Source organism: Lepus europaeus, chromosome 18 (genome assembly GCF_033115175.1).
Source record: "Lepus europaeus isolate LE1 chromosome 18, mLepTim1.pri, whole genome shotgun sequence".
In the NCBI taxonomy this organism is placed as follows: domain Eukaryota; kingdom Metazoa; phylum Chordata; class Mammalia; order Lagomorpha; family Leporidae; genus Lepus; species Lepus europaeus.
This window is the reverse complement of record NC_084844.1, coordinates 2,898,088-2,915,728: the sequence shown is the minus strand read 5'-3', so window position 1 is coordinate 2,915,728 and position 17,641 is coordinate 2,898,088. Positions and strand designations below refer to the sequence as shown.

The window sequence follows — 17,641 nt, the reverse complement described above, 5'->3', positions numbered from 1 at the left end:
TCGGCTTTGTGAGACTGCGGGGGGTCGGGGCTCCGGCAGCGAGGGCCCGGTTCATTAAACTGGGGAGATCTGTGGAAACCTCGCATCCAGGAACGATTCAATCGGGGTTTCTCAGCAGGCTGCTCTGGGAAGGGGGACCAGGAGCACAGGAAGCTGGGGAACTGTCACGGAGACACGATGGGGACCCAAGCTCAGAGCCAGGCGGCTGCGGCTGGGAAGGAGGGAGGGGTTTCACAGAACAGGGGGAAGGTCAGACTGATGTGTGCAGGGCAGCAGGACAGGCGCCGAGGGCGCCTCCCGTTCCCCAGCTCCGGTGGGCCCCCAGGTAAGAGGGGACAGATGGAACAATGCGTCCAGCTGGGCCATGAATTTGCCAGGGGGACGTCGAGGAATGGACATGTGATGACGCACTGGGCGTAGCTGTGACTGACTCGGGGCTAGATCCTCACCTCCAGTAATGGACAGGAAACAAATTCAGGGGGGGAAGACGGTGGCAAACGCCCAGCAGACTTGAGGACCGGGTCAGGGAGTGGTGTGACAAGGGCAGAAGCCAGACTGAGAAGCCGAGGGAGAGGCGGCAAGGAGGGGCACACGGAACACGGATGGGACACCCTTGAGGGTGCTCCTAAGAGAAGGCAGGAGCGCACAGGACAGTGAACAGGGCAAGGTCCCCCAAGGGTGGAAGAGGTGGCCTCAAGAGCATAGGGGGTGCCAGCCTTCCCCAAAGGGGGCCCCCTCTTCCAGCGCCTAGTCCCCAAGAGGCCTTGGCAGAGGATTGAGAGTGACAGCTCCCTGTGGACAACTCCATCTACGCACATGACCTTCCCTTACTCCCACCCACGAGATCAGAACAGGAGTCTCCAAGTGTGGGAGACCCTGCAGAATGTGATGGAAATGCGTGTTCTCCGGCCCCACCCCCAGTCTGCTGGCGCCACACCACTGAGCGTCACCCTGGCCTGAAGATCACTCTCACCACTGCGCTGACCCCTAACCATGGGACAGGGCTTATCAGCGATGGACCCCTGGCTCCCCAGGTGGCAGGCACCCGTGGTCCTCCTGGGTTCCCGCACAGGTGACCTGCTGGTGGCTCTACTGGCTCACACTGACCCTCACCCACTTAGAGACCTCCCTGAAACCCACCGCCATCTCCTCCCTCTACTCAACTGCCTGCTGTGGCCAGAGGTCAACTCCACCTGGAACCTTCCACTGGCTCCGTCCTCTCGATTCCCCTCTGACCTCTGCAGCTCCCACCCACCTCTCAGCTCAGGCTTGGGCAGTTCTTGGCTGGCCTACGATTCCCCTCAGCTGCGTCCTTCGTCTTCCACCCCAGCTCCCAGGCCACCACGCAGGCCGTCAGCCTCAGGGGGTCACAAACAGGCCTTGTTGAGTTATCAACCAACCATCCTGCACACCTGCTTCTCCTGCATGATGGTGAGCTACACGCCCATGTGACTTCTGCCATTCCAGCCTTTTGCATCCCCCTCCGGCACTTCAGGCGGAACCAGCCACACCCTTCTCGTGGCAGCATCTCCAGAACGGCACCCACCCCACCGGGGACCTGGGTGCCCAGCCCAAGTCCACACCTGTGTGAAAACGTCACCTGCTCGCCGCCATGCCCGCAGAGGCAGCAGCAGTAACGATGAAGACACTGACGTCTCGCAGCCACTGCACCCCAGCACCAGGTGTGGGGCCACCAGCCGACCCCAGTGTAAGAACCCCGACACTCCAGCACTGGGCGTGGGGTCACCAGCCTACCCGGGTCAGAACTCCAGCACCCAGCACTGGGCGTGGGGTCACAGCCTACCCAGAGTCAGAACCCCGACACTCCAGCACTGGGCGTGGGGTCACAGCCTACCCCAGTCTAACCCAGAGTCAGAACCCCGACATTCCAGCACTGGGCGTGGGGTCACCAGCCTACCCGGGTCAGAACCCCAGCACCCAGCCCTGGGCGTGGGGTCACAGCCTACCCGAGTCAGAACCCCGACACTCCAGCACTGGGCGTGGGGTCATAGCCTACCTGGGTCAGAACCCCAGCACCCAGCACTGGGCGTGGGGTCATAGCCTACCCGGGTCAGAACCCCAGCACCCAGCCCTGGGCGTGGGGTCATAGCCTACCTGGGTCAGAACCCCAGCACCCAGCCCTGGGCGTGGGGTCATAGCCTACCCGGGTCAGAACCCCTGCTCACACAGCTGCATCCATGTGCCCGGTGAACACCCTTTGGCTCGGGTCCAGGTGCTGCCTCCCCTCACCTGGTCTTACTCTCCCGTCCGCATTCCAGAAAGTCTGGCCAAAGCAGGTGCCTGGGATAGACAGGGCTCCTTCCGCCTGATGGACACCTTTAGGTCCGGAGCTTTGAGAAGTCCCTGAAGGAGAAGGCAGGGCTGTGTGGTCAGGAAACGCAACTGGGGAGCGGCTTTCAGAACAGAAGCCCTCGAAGCACCCCCGCCCCAGCACTCCTCCGTTCCCAGGCACCTCTTCACCAGGTTCACTCTTGCCAACGTACTCTGGTCACCTCAGCCTCCCGGGCAGATGGGATCAGCCAAGCCCCCAGCCGCCTGTAGGCACGGAGCTGCTGTGGCCAGGCAGCCAGCCACAGGCCGCCATCGCCATGTGAGCTTAAGTTTAGTCGCTGGATTGACAGGGAATTCCAGTCCACGCAAGGACAGCCCCACCCCTAACCACATGCCCCAGCCCAGCGCTGGAGCAGCAGCCGGGAGGGCCACGGTTGGAGGGCCTGCCCAGGCACCCGCCTCATGGCTGCCCGGCTCCTTTCTGACAACTGGGAAGAATCCGAGCAAGACCCACTACCTCTCCCTCGTCTCTCCCTGAAGAAATACACAGCATTTCTCCAACATCATTCACAAAATTGAAACTATTCAAAAGATCCTTCTGTATTTTAAAATGTAAATAAATTTATTGATTAAATACATTTAGAAACATCCCTTTATTCCCTCTTCTTTTTTAAAAAGTTAATTTATGGGGCCAGCGCTGTGGCGCAGTGGGTGAAGCTGTTGCCTGCAGTGCCAGCATCCTATATGGGCGCTGGTTCAAGTCCTGGTTGTTCTACTTCCAATCAAGCTCTCCGCTGTGGCCTGGGAAAGCAGTGGAAGATGGCGCCAGTCCTTGGGCTCCTGCACCCATGTGGGAGACCCAGAGGAAGCTCCTGGCTCCTGGCTTCAGATCAGCACAGCTCCAGCCGTTGTGGCCAATTGGGGAGTGAACCATCGGATGGAAGACCTCTCTCTCTCTGCATAACTCTTTCAAATAAATAAATAAATCTTTTTAAAAAATAAGCGAACAAATCTTAAAAAAAAAAGTTAATACATTTTTACTCATTTGAGTGGCAGAGCAACCTTCCATCTGCTGATTCACTGCCAACTGTCCCCAACAGCCAGGGCGGGGCCAGGCTGGAGCCAAGAGCTCCGTCCAGGGCTCCCGAGGGTGCAGGGACCCAAGCACTGCAGCCACCTGGAGCGCGTTGGTAGGAAGCCGGATTGGACGCGGGAGTAGGACTGGGTCCTTCCGACTAGCACGCGGGTATCCCAAGGGGTGCCCCTGCCTGCCTTATTCTCACATGAGGTCTACTCCTAAATTTCTCTACGAGCGGGAGCTGGAGACACCCACTTCCGGTGCTGGCAGCTGCCTGGAAGTGCAGTCACGTGACAGGGGGCAGCAGACTGAGCTACTGGGAGGCACCATTTTAAAAATCAAAGGAAGAAAATGGACACAAGACAGACTCAGAAAATGCATTCTTTATTGCACCACAATATTGGCAACAATATGGGGTGAGGTGCCGCAGGACGGGAGTGCACCCTCTCACACACCCAGGTGCAGCCGGGCAACCAGGCGGCCAGGGCTCCTCAGGGCGGAGCCCACACAGGGCAGAGCCCACACAGGGCAGCCCCGCCCACCTCCAGCACACAGCTAAAGCGAACGCGGCTCCCAAGCCGACCAAGGGCCTGGTGTTAGAAAAGCTGCAGTTACTCACACAGCTTGATCCTCTCTGTGTGACCTGAACTTGGAGTCGCCCTCTGGGCCTCTGCCTTACCCTCTGCGATCTGTGCTGTGCTGTGGAAGGAAGGGGCGCGCCCCACCCACAGAGGAACAACAGATACGTGTGGCTCAGGAGGCTTCACAAGGCAACCTGGTAGAGGGGGGGAGGGCTGGAGGCGCGAAGGAAAGCCCGATGCTGCGCCTGCCTGCGGGGCACCTCCCGGGGAGACGCAGCCCGGCCGGCCCAGCTCACACCAGCTCGGCTCGCACTGCGGTGGAGGAGGGGAAGTCCAGAAGGAAGCGCTCTCAGGAACGAACGAGGGCCTCTCCCCAAGTCAAAGGCAACCTTCCTCCCTGCCAGTGCCAGCCAGGGCCTCCGCCAGTGGCCTCCACCACGCCTGGCGCCCACTGCGTCCCGGAGCCCACGAGGACAGGACGAGGAGCCGCGGGCCAGGAAAGGCAATTCGGAGGTTTACTTCCACGCCTCCGACCCCTAGGTCACGGTGTTTTCTTGAAAATCTCCCCTTGACTGAGGATGTGCCCTATTTATTAAATTACTAGTTTGCAGGCACAGCTTGAGCAAGACAAAAAAGCAATCGTCTTGAGTGACATAACCATCTAATTCAGAAGCACTCACGAAACTGAGCAAACAAAGCCAGTATTTGCATATTAGGGAAAGAAAACATATTGCTAACGGAAGCCACAGGCTGGTCAGAAAGAAGTGTTTACATTAAGGAGTAAAATCGACGGCAGGTCCACTCCAGACCACTGCCTTGGTAAGGGCCATGGCTCCCTGCGGCTGCAGGGGGAGCTACAGCAAAGCCACCTCGGGACACACGGAGCCTCCCAAGCGGAGGAGTCCACATCGCACGCGCTCCCCCGCCAGTGGCCATTTGCCCTCCAGCAGGAAGGCGGGAAGGACCGCCCCCGCTGCAGAGGGGAGCAGCAGTATGGGAGGCCCCGGGCTCTTCCTTCCTCAGGGCAGACGGGTAAGGCAGGAAGACACCAAGGCCCCACAGAGGGACTGGGGTGGGGACGGTGCAGGACGAGGAGCAGGGCCGCCGGCTCCCAGGCAGCACGGAACACGCCAGCGGAGACCCGTGACCACGAGGATGAGCCGTGTGCTCCCATGTCCAGCAGGGCCGCCGGCTCCCAGGCAGCACAGGACACGCCAGCGGAGACCCGTGACCACGAGGATGAGCCGTGCGCTCCCATGTCCAGCAGGGCCACCGGCTCCCAGGCAGCACAGGACACGCCAGCGGAGACCCGTGACCACGAGGATGAGCCGTGCGCTCCATGTCCAGCAGGGCCGCCGCCCAGGCAGCACAGGACACGCCAGCGGAGACCCGTGACCACGAGGATGAGCCGTGCGCTCCCATGTCCAGCAGGGCCGCCGCCCAGGCAGCACAGGACACGCCAGCGGAGACCCGTGACCACGAGGATGAGCCGTGCGCTCCATGTCCAGCAGGGCCGCCGGCTCCACTTGGCACCAACGTGGGGTTTCTCTCGAACACTGCTGAAGAGGTGCTGCTGCGCAGAAGCCTGCGGCCTCCAGTCCAGGAGCCAGGAGTGGCCCCCGGGGCAGCAGGACAGCGGACACTGCAGAAGGCCACTCCCTAGACCCAGACAGAGAGCCCCTGGGAGCGACGCCTTGTCTCTGGGAGGCGGTGGGCAGGGCGCAGCAGTCCCGGCAGTGAGAACGAGACCTCACCACTGCCTCGGCTAGTCACGGGACACGGCCCGCGGCCCACTCCTGTGGGCGAGGCGCACACAGCCCCTCACACTGACCTCCACGGGCAGCAGGAAGTCAACGGTGATAGCTGAGGCTGGTAGCCTTGGCTGGATGCGTCACGGCCCAGAAGTTCCGTCTGCTCTGAAGTTTCTGGAAGGCGTTGAAGTTTCTCTTCTCCCTCTTGAACTTTTTTACCTTCTTTTCCTAGATCAAGAATCACAGAGGCTCAACCCCGAGCGCTGGCAGCTGTGCACGGGCCCCGTGTACCGGGAGCCTTCGTGCACAATCCCCGTGCACTGTGTGGACACGCCTCTTCCTCACAACCCGCCCCTGGGAGCCGCCCCACCCCGCTTTACTGAGGAGGGGACAGAAGTGACAGACACGCCACCGTCTCGCCCATGGCTACCCAGGGAAGCTGCCGAGCTGCGACGTGCAGCCCAGCAGTGTGGCTCTGGTCTCCCGTCAACCACACAACCACTCTGAAACTCAGCCCCAGGCTGAGCCGGCCCGCCCGCCCCTCAGAGCCCTCGGGCACAGACCTTCCCCCGATCAAACTCTTCGTCCCAGTCGTCAACCACACTCTGGGTCCGGGCCAGCCTGCTGTCTTCGGCGGCATCCCTGCTGACCGCGGACACTTCCCCGTCCCACGTCAGAACTGCAAGACAGACGCTTGGTGTCAGCAGCACCCCACGCCGCTGCCAGGACGCTCCCAGCGAGACCGCTCCCCCGAACGGGCTCAATGGTCCAGGGCCACCTTGCAGGGAAAAAACCCGCCCACAGGGAGAAGAGGGGACAGGAAGCCTGCGTGTATGGCTCAGTCACAGGGGAGCCACCGAGGTCAAAGTGCACACGGTCACTCTCAGTGACGGGCACACTAGTGCTGGAAGACCTTTTCCACACTGCCCTATCCCGTCCTGGAGACTCCAACTCTGCTGGCCATCGTCCTGGATCCCCACCTCCAACAGAAGCCACCTGGTCCCTCCCAGAACCCCAGAAGCAACAAGCACACCAATTCCTCTTCTCGCCAACGCCAGGCAATGCCTCATCTCCACGCTCACAACCAGGACCCATCCCACACTCTGCCTGTCCCCAGAGCCAGCCAATGGGAGGACACAGGCACTGGCGCTGTGGTGTACGTAGTCGGTAAAAGCCGCCATTCTACAGGGCTGGCATCCCATGTGGCAACCGGTTCAAGTCCCAGCTGCTCCACTTCTGATCCAGCTCCCTGCTATGGCCTGGGAAAGCAGCAGAAGATGGCCCAAGTCCTTGGGCCCCTGTACCTACATGGGAGACTGGGAGGAAGCTCCTGGCTCTGGATCAAGCCAGGTCTGGCCGTTACGGCCATTTGGGGAGTGAATCAGCAGGTGGAATCTCTCTCTCTCTCTCTGTCTTTTTTTTTTTTTTTTTTTTGACAGGCAGAGTGGACAGTGAGAGAGAGAGAGACAGAGAGAAAGGTCTTCCTTTTGCCGTTGGTTCACCCTCCAATGGCCGCCGCGGTAGCGCGCTGCGGCCGGCGCACCGCGCTGTTCCGATGGCAGGAGCCAGGTGCTTATCCTGGTCTCCCCTGGGGTGCAGAGCCCAAACACTTGGGCCATCCTCCACTGCACTCCCTGGCCACAGCAGAGAGCTGGCCTGGAAGAGGGGCAACCGGGACAGGATCGGTGCCCCGACTGGGACTAGAACCCGGTGTGCCGGCGCCGCAAGGCGGAGGATTAGCCTGTTGAGCCACGGCGCCGGCTCTCTCTGTCTTTCAAATAAATGAATCTCAAAAACAAAAACACCATACACACAGAGGCCGCTCTCAAAGCCTTACCTTTTTTCCCGTAAGCTTTATCTGATGAATATCTGAGCAATTCCTGGACCACATCAGATTTCTGCTCTCTGTTCCAGCACCCCAGAGGAGCCTGGCCCAGGCCTGCAATCAGAGAAGCCAGGGGACGGTTACAGACACTCAAGCAAACCATCACGGAAGCGAGCAGGCGCCCTCACCGAGACGGAGTGGCCGCACGTGCGGCTCTGCGGGCTCAGTGCTGAGCCCCTGTAGCTTTACCCCCTGAGGACGCGCCTGCTCAGAGGAGTAGCTGCTACCCAAGTCCGCTCTTGAAAACTACAGAACACAACAAAAAGGCAGAAAACAGAGCCCCTGTCACCAGCAGGGTTAAATCCTTGGTCTGATGGGCGAGACCTGAGCTACTCTGACTGTCGGAAAGGCTGGTGCCCCGGCACACGCCTGAGAGGAGGGGCCGCTCCAGACTGGCAGGAACGGTTAAAGTGACACCGCTGCTGCCACCAGGGACTGCCCAGGGACAGCACAGGCCACCGCCCCACCAGGCAGCCTCAGCAGTTTTTAAAAACAATCTCGGAATTAGTTCTCTGCCTCTTTCCCACTAATACACAGCTTCCAGAATGTTCTCACCTCCCTAAGCACAAACCTAACCTTGTCTCTCCCCTGCCGCCTAGGCGTCAAGGATCCCTAGCGACTGTCAGAGGAAGTGCCCGCCCCACATCAGGGTGGTGTCCGCCACTCGCTGTCCCTCTGGCCTGCAATGTCCACCCCCGTGAAGCCCACTTTCAGGCACTCAGGACAGAGTGAATGGGTTGATGACTGTCCACTGAGAGCCTGGGCCACTCCTCCCAGGGGTGCAAGACAAGCACCCAGCACCCGAGCTTCTGAACCCGGCTCTGCTCAGTGCAAGTGCCAGGGAACAAACCCAGGGGAGGGAGTTCTAGAAGTTACTCACTCCCGGGCAGGGTCAGCAGAGGTGGTTACATGCTGACACAGGAGCTGGGCCCCCAAGGTAGGCAGCTGGCCCAGGGGGGCAGACTTGGGGGGCAAGAGGAGCCTCTCGCTCTTCCACACCCCCAGCTGGGCCCCCCTCCCCATCCCAGCTTCACCCCTTCCTCACCCAGGGATGCACCCTCGTGGTCTCCAGGAAGCTGGCCATTCACGAGTGGTGGGGGAGGGCTCAGCCCAGGGACTGCAGTGTCACTGGGCCCCGTGCTCCTCTGTCCTGTTGAATGCTCCCTCTCTTCTACCTCCTTCTGTCTCTTCTTCTTTTTCCTTCTCCTTGGAGACTCTGCCCTGGTCTCAGGCTCATCACGGTTGGCGGGAGAGCAGCCGCTGGAAGGCAGAGCTAACAGTCAGCCGCGGGCACATAGAAGGCAAGAACAGGCACTTAACAAGACACCCCAGCAATTTCAGCTAGCATGGACCTTTATTTCACTAAATTTTGTTGACTTATTTGCTACAGGCAGAGAGAGAAGACAGGGACAGTGGCACAGGTCCCATTGGCTGGGTCACTCCCCAAAGGCCTGTAACGGCCAGGGCTGGGCCAGGCTGAAGCCAGGAACAGAGAGCTCCTTCCACGTCTCCCACACGGGCGGCAGAAACCCAAGGACTTGAGCCATCACGGCTGCCTCCCAGGGTCTGCACCAGCCAGAGGTGACATCACACCCAGCTACTCGGACACGGGATTTGGGTGTCTTAACCAGGCCACATGTCCATCTCTGGCACGGGCCTCCACCCGTGGAAAACACCACCCCCAAACATGACCCAGAGGACAAGCCGGGGACGCTGTTCAACCCACACATATGGCCGACGTTCGCCAGGGCTGGAGAAGTGGTCAGGACTCACGAGGGCCTGTGGTCCACAGCCACACAGTGAAGGCCCGCGGATGTCAGAGCCAGAAACCACCTGGCCACACCCCCACTGCTAACACAGGCAAATCCCACAAAGCGCTGGGAGGCCACATGACCTGGCCAGGGCCCCGGGCCCATGTCCTTGGAGCAGCCTGTACACAAGTGCTGCCCACCGTACTGTCACCCCAGGGCACAGTCCACCTACATCCATCACGGAGCCATGTCGCCACACTCCCGTTTTACAAGTCCAGCTCAGACCACCCCATTCCCTGGCCATGCCCACACAGGAAAGGGGTGTCTGGCTTTGAGGGGTACAGGCACGACTCACCCCTGCACTTACCTATGCCGTCCTGGGCCCAGGGGGAGGCTGTCTTCCCTGCCGGGCCCCTCTGCTCCCTTCTTCCTCCTCTTCCTGCTGTGCTGGCCATTCACCCGGGGCTGGGAGGCGGCTTCCCCCAGGGAGCTGGCCGGCCGCTCCGCTGCGTGCTCCCCCCTGCCCTGCAGGCCCCAGGCCTGTCCGTGCAGCTGCCTCGCCTGCACCAGTGCTGTGGCTTCCCCCAGGGAGCTGGCCGGCCGCTCCGCTGCGCGCTCCTGGGTCTGCGCCAGCACTGCTGCATCCTCCTCCAGGTGCTTCCTCTTTCTCCTTTTCTTCTTCCTGCGCGGTGCTGCGCCTGCCACCCTGAGGTGCCACGACAGCGGTGCCTCTGAGCCCTGCCCCTGCGGCTCTTCCAAGCACGTCCTTTTCCTCTTTTTGGAGGAGCTCTGGGGGGCTTTGCTGGCCTGGAGCAGCTGGTATGAAGGGGACATGATGCCCCCATTGACCTGAGGCAGGGTGGCTGAGGTGGAGGAGCAGTTCTGTGGCTCTGGTGTCCCTGGGGGTTGGGGGTTGGTGCTTGATGGTGACGCGGAGTGGAGGCTGATGGGAGGCTTTGGACGGCTGGACGGTGGAGCAGCAGGCGACACAGCCCTGGAGGGAGAGCCAGGCAATGGGGAGGGCCGTTCGAGACCCCCACACACGTTTCCCCTGCCCCCCCTCACCCGCTCTTCTGCTCAGAAGTTTTAATGGGATTCTTTCCTGCAGTTCTCAGACCTGCAGAAATTACATGCATGTCTGAAACACGGACTAATAAGAAAATTCAGAAGACCACAGTTGTTCTATGTCCTGTATCTCGTAACCCAGCAATTTAAAGTATTATTGTCAACTCTGATGTTTTTAATGTTCAATCAAATGTGGTCAGAGAAAAAGCTTCACTCGTAAGCTGTATTAGGGTGTATTTTCCACTCTCCAAAAGTCACGGGGGTTCAGGTTCAGGAAATGCGCCTCAGAAGACAGACAAGTTCAAGCCCCTGCAATTTATCCTCTTGAATGTTGAGGGCCGGGAAAATCAGGAGAGCAGATTTCTACAGCAAGATGTGTGAGGGCGAGGCTGTCCGATCCACCTTCTGCGAGCTCCGTGCCTCGGGAGACGGAACAACCCACTCTGAACCAGGATGCCCTCATTTGTCACTGGGGGGCAAGGAGCCCAGCCACAGGTGGCTCCTGAACTCAACAAGACCACCAATGTCGTCACCAAGCCACGACTGTACTACACTGCCATGTCACTCTCTCCTGGATATTCTTTGTTAAAGGGTCACATGACAAAGAAGCAAAAAAAAAAAAAACACCCAATCCATGCCTCAGACATTTAAGGGCCTAGCGTGCACAAAAATGCTTGGACAGAGGTGTGCACCTAAGTGTGAGGAAGGCAGAGGCTGGTGTGGGCACCGACGGGGCGTCACCCTAGGGTGTGCAGGGTGAGGCCGCGTCCCAGGAGAACGGCAGTGAGAGCGCACAAGACACATCAGTGCCGAGGAAACGCAGCCTCCCGTGGCTCCTCTGCCCTCGCCAGCTGCCCCATGCCGGTCACATCCCATCAGTGACCAGAGAAGACGTCCCAGGTCAGTGATCTCACTGAACTGCAGGCACGCCCACCGGAGGCCAGCTCCCTATGCAGAAGGACCTGAACCTCGGGGAGGCATGTCTACTGGCGGCTCTGGGGAGCCCTGGAGGCGGCTGTCGTGGGGGACACCTCCGAACAAGGTCTCCCCGCTCCAGAAGCCGGCGTGAAGCTGACAGCGGGAGCCCAAACAGGGTGCTCTGTGGGGCTGCATGGACACACCCACCGCAGAGACCAGAGCCCAGGGCCATGCTGGGGACACACCACACCTGGCTCCTCAAGGGGCTGCCGCACCTGCACCCACTCAGGGCCTCCCGACCTCCCAGCCTCTCTTCTCCTGGGGCCACTGACCAGGGCTGAGGCACCCATCATGCTCAGGTGTAGCAGACACAGGAAAAACAGACAATTTAAAGTCAGACTGCAGAGGCCGGGGCCACAGCTCACAGGCTAATCCTCCGCCTGCAGCACCGGCACCCCGGGTTCTAGTCCCGGTCGGGGCGCCGGATTCTGTCCCGGTTGCCCCTCTTCCAGTCCAGCTCTCTGCTGTGGCCCGGGAGTGCAGTGGAGGATGGCCCAAGTCCTTGGGCCCTGCACCCCATGGGAGACCAGGAGAAGCACCTGGCTCCTGGCTTTGGATCAGCGTAGCGCACCGGCCATAGCGGCCATTTGGGGAGTGAACCAACGGAAGGAAGACCTTTCTCTCTGTGTCTCTAATTCTGCCAGTCAAAAAAAAAAAAAAAAAAAGTCAGACTGCAGAGATAAATAGCCTCTGAGCAACTGAGGCTCCTTCAGCAGACAGGAAGAGGGAGAGAGGGGTTGGCGATGCCCCCATCCACGCCTCTCCAGGGGCGCGGCCTGGCTTATCCGGGCGGCCGGCCTTTGTCTAGCTCTTCCTCAGCCAAGCGCACGTGACCACAGGTGGGAAGAGCTGGCAGTGGGGGCCCGTGGCCCAGGCTTACCTGGGCTTACTGACGGGCCAGGTGGAGGCCGCGGCGGGGTGCGTGGCTGTCAGGGGGTAGGTGAGGTCGGAGAATGGCGAGGGCGGAGGCGAACGGAGGTCACTGCTGGTCGCCCTCCGCAGGGAGCTGGCCTGCAGTTATCGACATAAACACAAACTTGGTGGTCTAAAAAAGGATTCCGTGAGTGAAGAGGGGAAACAGAAACAAACAAAAGAGAGAGCCCAGAGAGAGGGACGAGGAGACAGGAGGAGAAAAGGGGTGGGGGGAGATGGTAGAAGAAGAATCAGAAGTGTTTTTGGTTAGAAAAAAAAGGAAAAAAGGAAGGAAATTTAAACAAAAACCTCGCATGACAATTGCACCAGTGTTGCTGTCTGGCACACGCCTCCCGCCCTCCAGACCTGGCCCTGCCCCCTCCCGCTCAGCACCAACTCCCACGCCCAGGCCCCCAGGAGCCACAGGGAGCCACAGGGGCTCCCTCACCGACACACGGCTCCGCCCCTGACAGCGTCTTTACAGCCTGCATGCCAGGAGGCCAGAGAAGCACCCTGCTCCCTGGAATGGAGACCCGGGCCCCGCACACCCATCCCACCGCGGGCACCACCATCAGACCCACTCCAGGGGGGCCGAGACCCCAGCACCCACCTTCTTGGCGGACAGGGCGGGCTTTTTGGCTGGCGGAGGAGACGTGGTGCTTGCAGGCTCGGAGGTGACGCTGCCTAGGACCGGGGACTGGAGCCTCGCCACCTTGGGGTCCGCCCCACCTGGCGGCACTTTGGAGTGACCAGCGGCTGGGCAGTGTGTTTCCTGAGAATCACAGAAACGGGCAGCTCCACCCCTGGGGGTCTGGGGCGCCGTGGCGGAGTCGCTGTCGGCAGAGTGCTCGGGGCTGGAGCCACTGAGGTCGGCGTGTGCATCACCCCTCTTCGGCCCATGCCCGTTGGCAGTGGCTTCAGCCGGGAGCTTAGGTGAGGTAGAGAGGGCAGCGCCCCCGCCGTCCCAGGAGCCCTGCCTGCGGCCCCCGGGGGCCCCGCATTTGCTGCTGGGGCCAGGTGAGCCCTGAGGAGTTCTGAGGGAGGGGCAGAGGGGCTGTGGGGGGCTTGGCGTCTTCACCTTCTTTGCAGGCTCAGGGAGGACGCGGGGCACGTGTGTGGGTGTCTGGGAGAGTTTGGGGGGAGGGGCCCCCGGGGGCAGCTTTGGGGGGCCGTGCCCGTTCTGCATCTTCAGGCCCAGCACGGAGCCGTTCCTGGAGACGGGCACCCCCAGCTCCTCAGCGGCCGGCAGCTTCTTCACCGGCACAGAGTCTGGTCGCTTAAAGAGAGCAGAGCAGAAAACCCAATCAGGGCCTGCAGGCCACGGCGCCACGGCGGCCACGGCCCTCTCCCAGGCCCAGCGAGCTGCAGCAGCAGCTGTGGCCGGACCAAGCGTTGTGTGACTGGTACACAGGGTAAGGACGCGGTGTGTCTTTAGGGGCCAGCGTCACAGCGAAAGCAGTGCTTTTCCGTCAGAATCTGAGAAACACTAGACATCTACCTGAGCGCCATTACCCAAGTGTGACCGCGTGCTAACACGAGTGGTCTCAGCCTGCGGTCACGGCCCACTTCGCCCTGACGCTGCCATCGGGAGCCTCTCGGGAGCGCCGGAGGCGCCCACTCCCGCCGCGAGGGTCCCTGTGAGCTACGCTGTCTGCCACTCTCGTCACAGGGGAGAACGCAGCACCAGGCGCTGCGTCGTCCTGCATGACGGAAACGACTCAGTCGGCGCTTACCCCTCCAGCGGAGCGGATCGGTTCACAGGCACGGCTAAAAGCAGCTGTCAGGTGACAACTCCAGCTGTTTCTGCAGTAAGCCCCAAGTTAACTTCCCGGAAATGTGATCAGCGGGCTGCCATCACTCCGCCCAGTTCTGATGCATAAGTGTATCTCTACAGCGACATGCGCCCCCTTTAGAGAGTGTGGTAATCTGACGCTATCCTGGGCTGTTACCCCTCCAACACTCACATCCACTGTTCTTGCCCTGGAGTGTCTGCCACCATCTGAATGATTCTGTTATAATTGCTGCAAATGATTCCAAAATTTTATTATTTCTTTTTTTACTTGTAAGTCTATGGGAAAAATTTTAAATTTTAGTTTAGCCAATTTTAATATTTGTCTTTTTTTCACAGAACAGTCTTTATTAGTTATATATTTTTAGATTTATTTATTTGAGAGGTAGAGTTACAGATGGTGAGAGGGAGAGACAGAGAGAGGTCTTCCGTTCACTGGTTCACTCCTCAAATGGCAGCAACAGCCGGAGCCACGCTGATCCGAAGCCAGGAGCCAGGAGCTTCTTCTGGATCTCCCACGTGGGTGCAGGGGCCCAAGGACTTGGGCCATCCTCTACTGCTTTCCCAGGCCATAGCAGAGAGCTGGATGGCAAGAGGGGCAGGCAGGACTAAAACTAGCACCCATATGGGATGTTGGTGCCGCAGGTGGAGGATTAACCCACTGCCACAGCGCCGGCCCCTACTTGTTATATTTGAAAATCTTCGTGGCCTGGTGCTGTGGCATAGAACCCCCCCCTCCCCCCGCCTCTAACACTCTTTCCCAAAAATAAAGAAATCTTTTCAAAGGTAGCATTTATTTACATAGGGGTGGCACAGGGGGTGGGGTCCACGTGTGGCCTCGACGACCCCGCCCGTCTGTGATTCTGGCTGCTCAGCTGCTCTCCACAACCCCAATAGCACGTGGGACTCTGCACAGCCAGGCGCGCACGTGGCGAGCAGCTAAGGAGGCCATGGAGGCCTCCGGGCAGTCCCCGCTCCTCCAGCCCTGCTCACAGCAGCCACCCCGGAGGCACAGGAAGGCTGGGACCCAGACGGCCCCTCATGGCTCTGCCGTTTGGTCAGCTTCTGCACGTGGGCCCACGCTCCGGTGTGCTGTGCCTGCAGCCAGGTGCGTGCTGGCTTGCTGCTGGCCACGTTCGTCACTGCTTCTGTGGAAGCCAACCCTGCATGTTCTCAGGTGACCACTGGCGTAACTTCGTCCATTTTCCAGGAACACACAGCCCTGGGCGTGGTGAGGACAGCTTGCGGCCCCAGGCGGTGCCTCTGGGCACTGCACTATCTGAGCTGAGTCACAGCTCCTCCCAGAGCTGCTGCTCCTGCTTCCTGCTGTGATGTCAGCATATCGCCACAGGCTGGGACGCCAGGGTGTGGAGGTGACTGGGGACAACGGCCCCTGCCGTCCTGCCCATCCTGGGTAACCTGTGGTCTGCACCAGGGAGAGGCACCGCCTCAAGTGTCCACTCTAAAGCCGGCCTTGGCCCAGCAGCTCCCAGGAGCTCCCACGCTCGTCTTGGAGGGTTCCAGCAATTTCCACAAGACACCTTCAGGCGCTCTGCAGCCTGCCCTTCGGTGCAGTGACGCAGGTCAGACGGAGCTGCTTACCCAATCTGCCGCTTCCAAAGGCACAGCAGGCCCGGGCCACGCCCACCTGGGCCAACTGGCAGCAGTGAGGCCAGAGGGGAGTGCTGTGTCCCAGCAGCCTGGCTGGGGCATCCAGGTCGGGCAGTAACCACGGAGCCCAAGGGCCCAAGTGTGTTTCTCTCTACCTTCTTTCTCGATGTAAAGGTTACAAAGTCTTTCTTCTTGCAGCAGTTTCAAAAGAATCCACTTCTACCCACGTGGGAGATCCGAAGAAGCTCCTGACTTCAGCCTGGCCCAGCCATTGTAGCCGTTTGCGGAGTGAACCAGCGGATGAGGAACTCACTCTCCCTCTGTCTGTTCCTCTCCGTGACTCTGCTTTCAAATAAATAATCTTTAAAAAAAAGAACCCACTCCTGCGGTCTCCCCAGTTCCTCCTCTCGGCGGTGTGCTCCGGCTCGTTCTTCACCGGCTCCGCTCTCCTGAAGGCCACAGCGTCGCACTGCGCGGCGGCCTTCATCTGCAAACCCAGTCCACATTCACGCTGCTCACCCAGCAACACCGGAAGCAGTGACTCCCAGCACAGCACAGGGCGTCTGGAAAGTCGTGCCAGTGACGGGACGGTCATGGCAGGCCTGCCGGTGTGGCCAGCTCCACCCTTGTCCCTCACCCCTGCAGCGAGGGCGGCTTCCGGATCACCATCTCTGCACAAGGATCATGCACTGTAATGGCCACCTCAACGCTTCTCATTTCAGCCTGTCTGCTTGGATGCTGGATGGGAAGATAGATTTACATACTGACCACACCCCTGGAGCCAGGGGAAGCCCTGATGGCCCCGGCAGGATCCGCCCTGCAGCTGGAAGGAGGGGGTGGTGCAATCCACACCACACAAGGTAGCGTGGAGAGCAACTCCCACTGAGCACTTGCCAGGGAAGCTTCAAGTGTGTGTGTGGACGCACACACACATCCTCCAGTTCTGAACCATCTAAGTACACTGTGACGTTGTGACGTGACATCCTTTACCTCTAAGTGTCCATGTGTGTACGTAAGAACACAGGGGTTGGCGCTGTGGCATAGCAGGTATAGCCTCCGCCTGCAGTGCTGGCATCCCATACGGGCGCTTGTTAAGCTCCTGGCTGCTCCACTTCCCATCCAGCTCCCTGCTAATGCACCTGAGAAAGCAGAAGATGGCCCAAGTCCTTGGGCCCCTGCACCCATGTGGGAGGCCTGGAATAAGCTCCTGGCGCCTAGCTTCAGCCTGGCCCTGCCCCAGCCATTGCTGCCAACTGGGGAGTGAACCAGCAGACAGAAGATCTCTGTCTCTCTATATTTTGCCTTTCAAATAAATAAATAAATTATTAAAAAAACAATCACAGACATTTCTTACAGAACCTCAATACAGGGCTGGCGCCGCGGCTCACAAGGCTAGCCCTCCGCCTGCGGCGCTGGCACCCTGGGTTCTAGTCCCGGTCGGGGCGCCGGATTCTGTCCCGGTTGCCCCTCTTCCAGTCCAGCTCTCTGCTGTGGCCTGGGAGGGCAGTGGAGGATGGCCCAGGTCCTTGGACCCTGTACCCGTATGGGAGAACAGGAGAAGGCACCTGGCTCCTGGCTTCAGATCAGCGCAGTGCACCAGCCACAGCGGCCATTTGGGGGGTGAATCAACGGAAGGAAGACCTTTCTCTCTGTCTCTCTCTCTACTATCTAACTCTGCCTGTCAAAAAAAAAAAACCTCAATACATTCACCAAAATCTGGACAACGCCGGGACAAATTACTCCCATTTCAGGGTTAAACGCGAAGCTGTTTTCCCCAAGAGCGGAAAGCGAAGCTGTCTCACTCCCAGCAGCGCGGCCGGGCCAGCTCTTCTCACTACTGCACCTTCATTCTCTACCGCAGCTCAGCAACCAGCAGCTGTACCGAGACAGTAAGACTGCACGCCAAACCCTTCCAGCAGGGAGCCCTGCGGGCCCGAGGGGCTTGGCA

General features: G+C 60.0%; 1 protein-coding gene across 3 annotated transcripts in view; it reads right to left on the bottom strand.

Moving 5' to 3' along the window:
- Positions 1-3,743: 3,743 nt before the first annotated feature.
- USP36 (ubiquitin specific peptidase 36) overlaps positions 3,744-17,641 on the bottom strand; it is a 38,304-nt gene continuing 24,406 nt past the window's right edge. For all 3 annotated transcript variants that reach the window (XM_062175353.1, XM_062175352.1, XM_062175354.1), the window contains 7 exons: positions 12,904-13,569; positions 12,262-12,392; positions 9,706-10,332; positions 8,633-8,847; positions 7,540-7,641; positions 6,266-6,381; positions 3,744-5,930 (listed from right to left, as the gene is read on the bottom strand). In XM_062175353.1, coding sequence (XP_062031337.1) covers positions 5,802-5,930; positions 6,266-6,381; positions 7,540-7,641; positions 8,633-8,847; positions 9,706-10,332; positions 12,262-12,392; positions 12,904-13,569 — 1,986 coding nt within the window. In that variant the 3' untranslated portion in view covers positions 3,744-5,801. The remainder of the gene's footprint in view (positions 5,931-6,265; positions 6,382-7,539; positions 7,642-8,632; positions 8,848-9,705; positions 10,333-12,261; positions 12,393-12,903; positions 13,570-17,641) is intronic.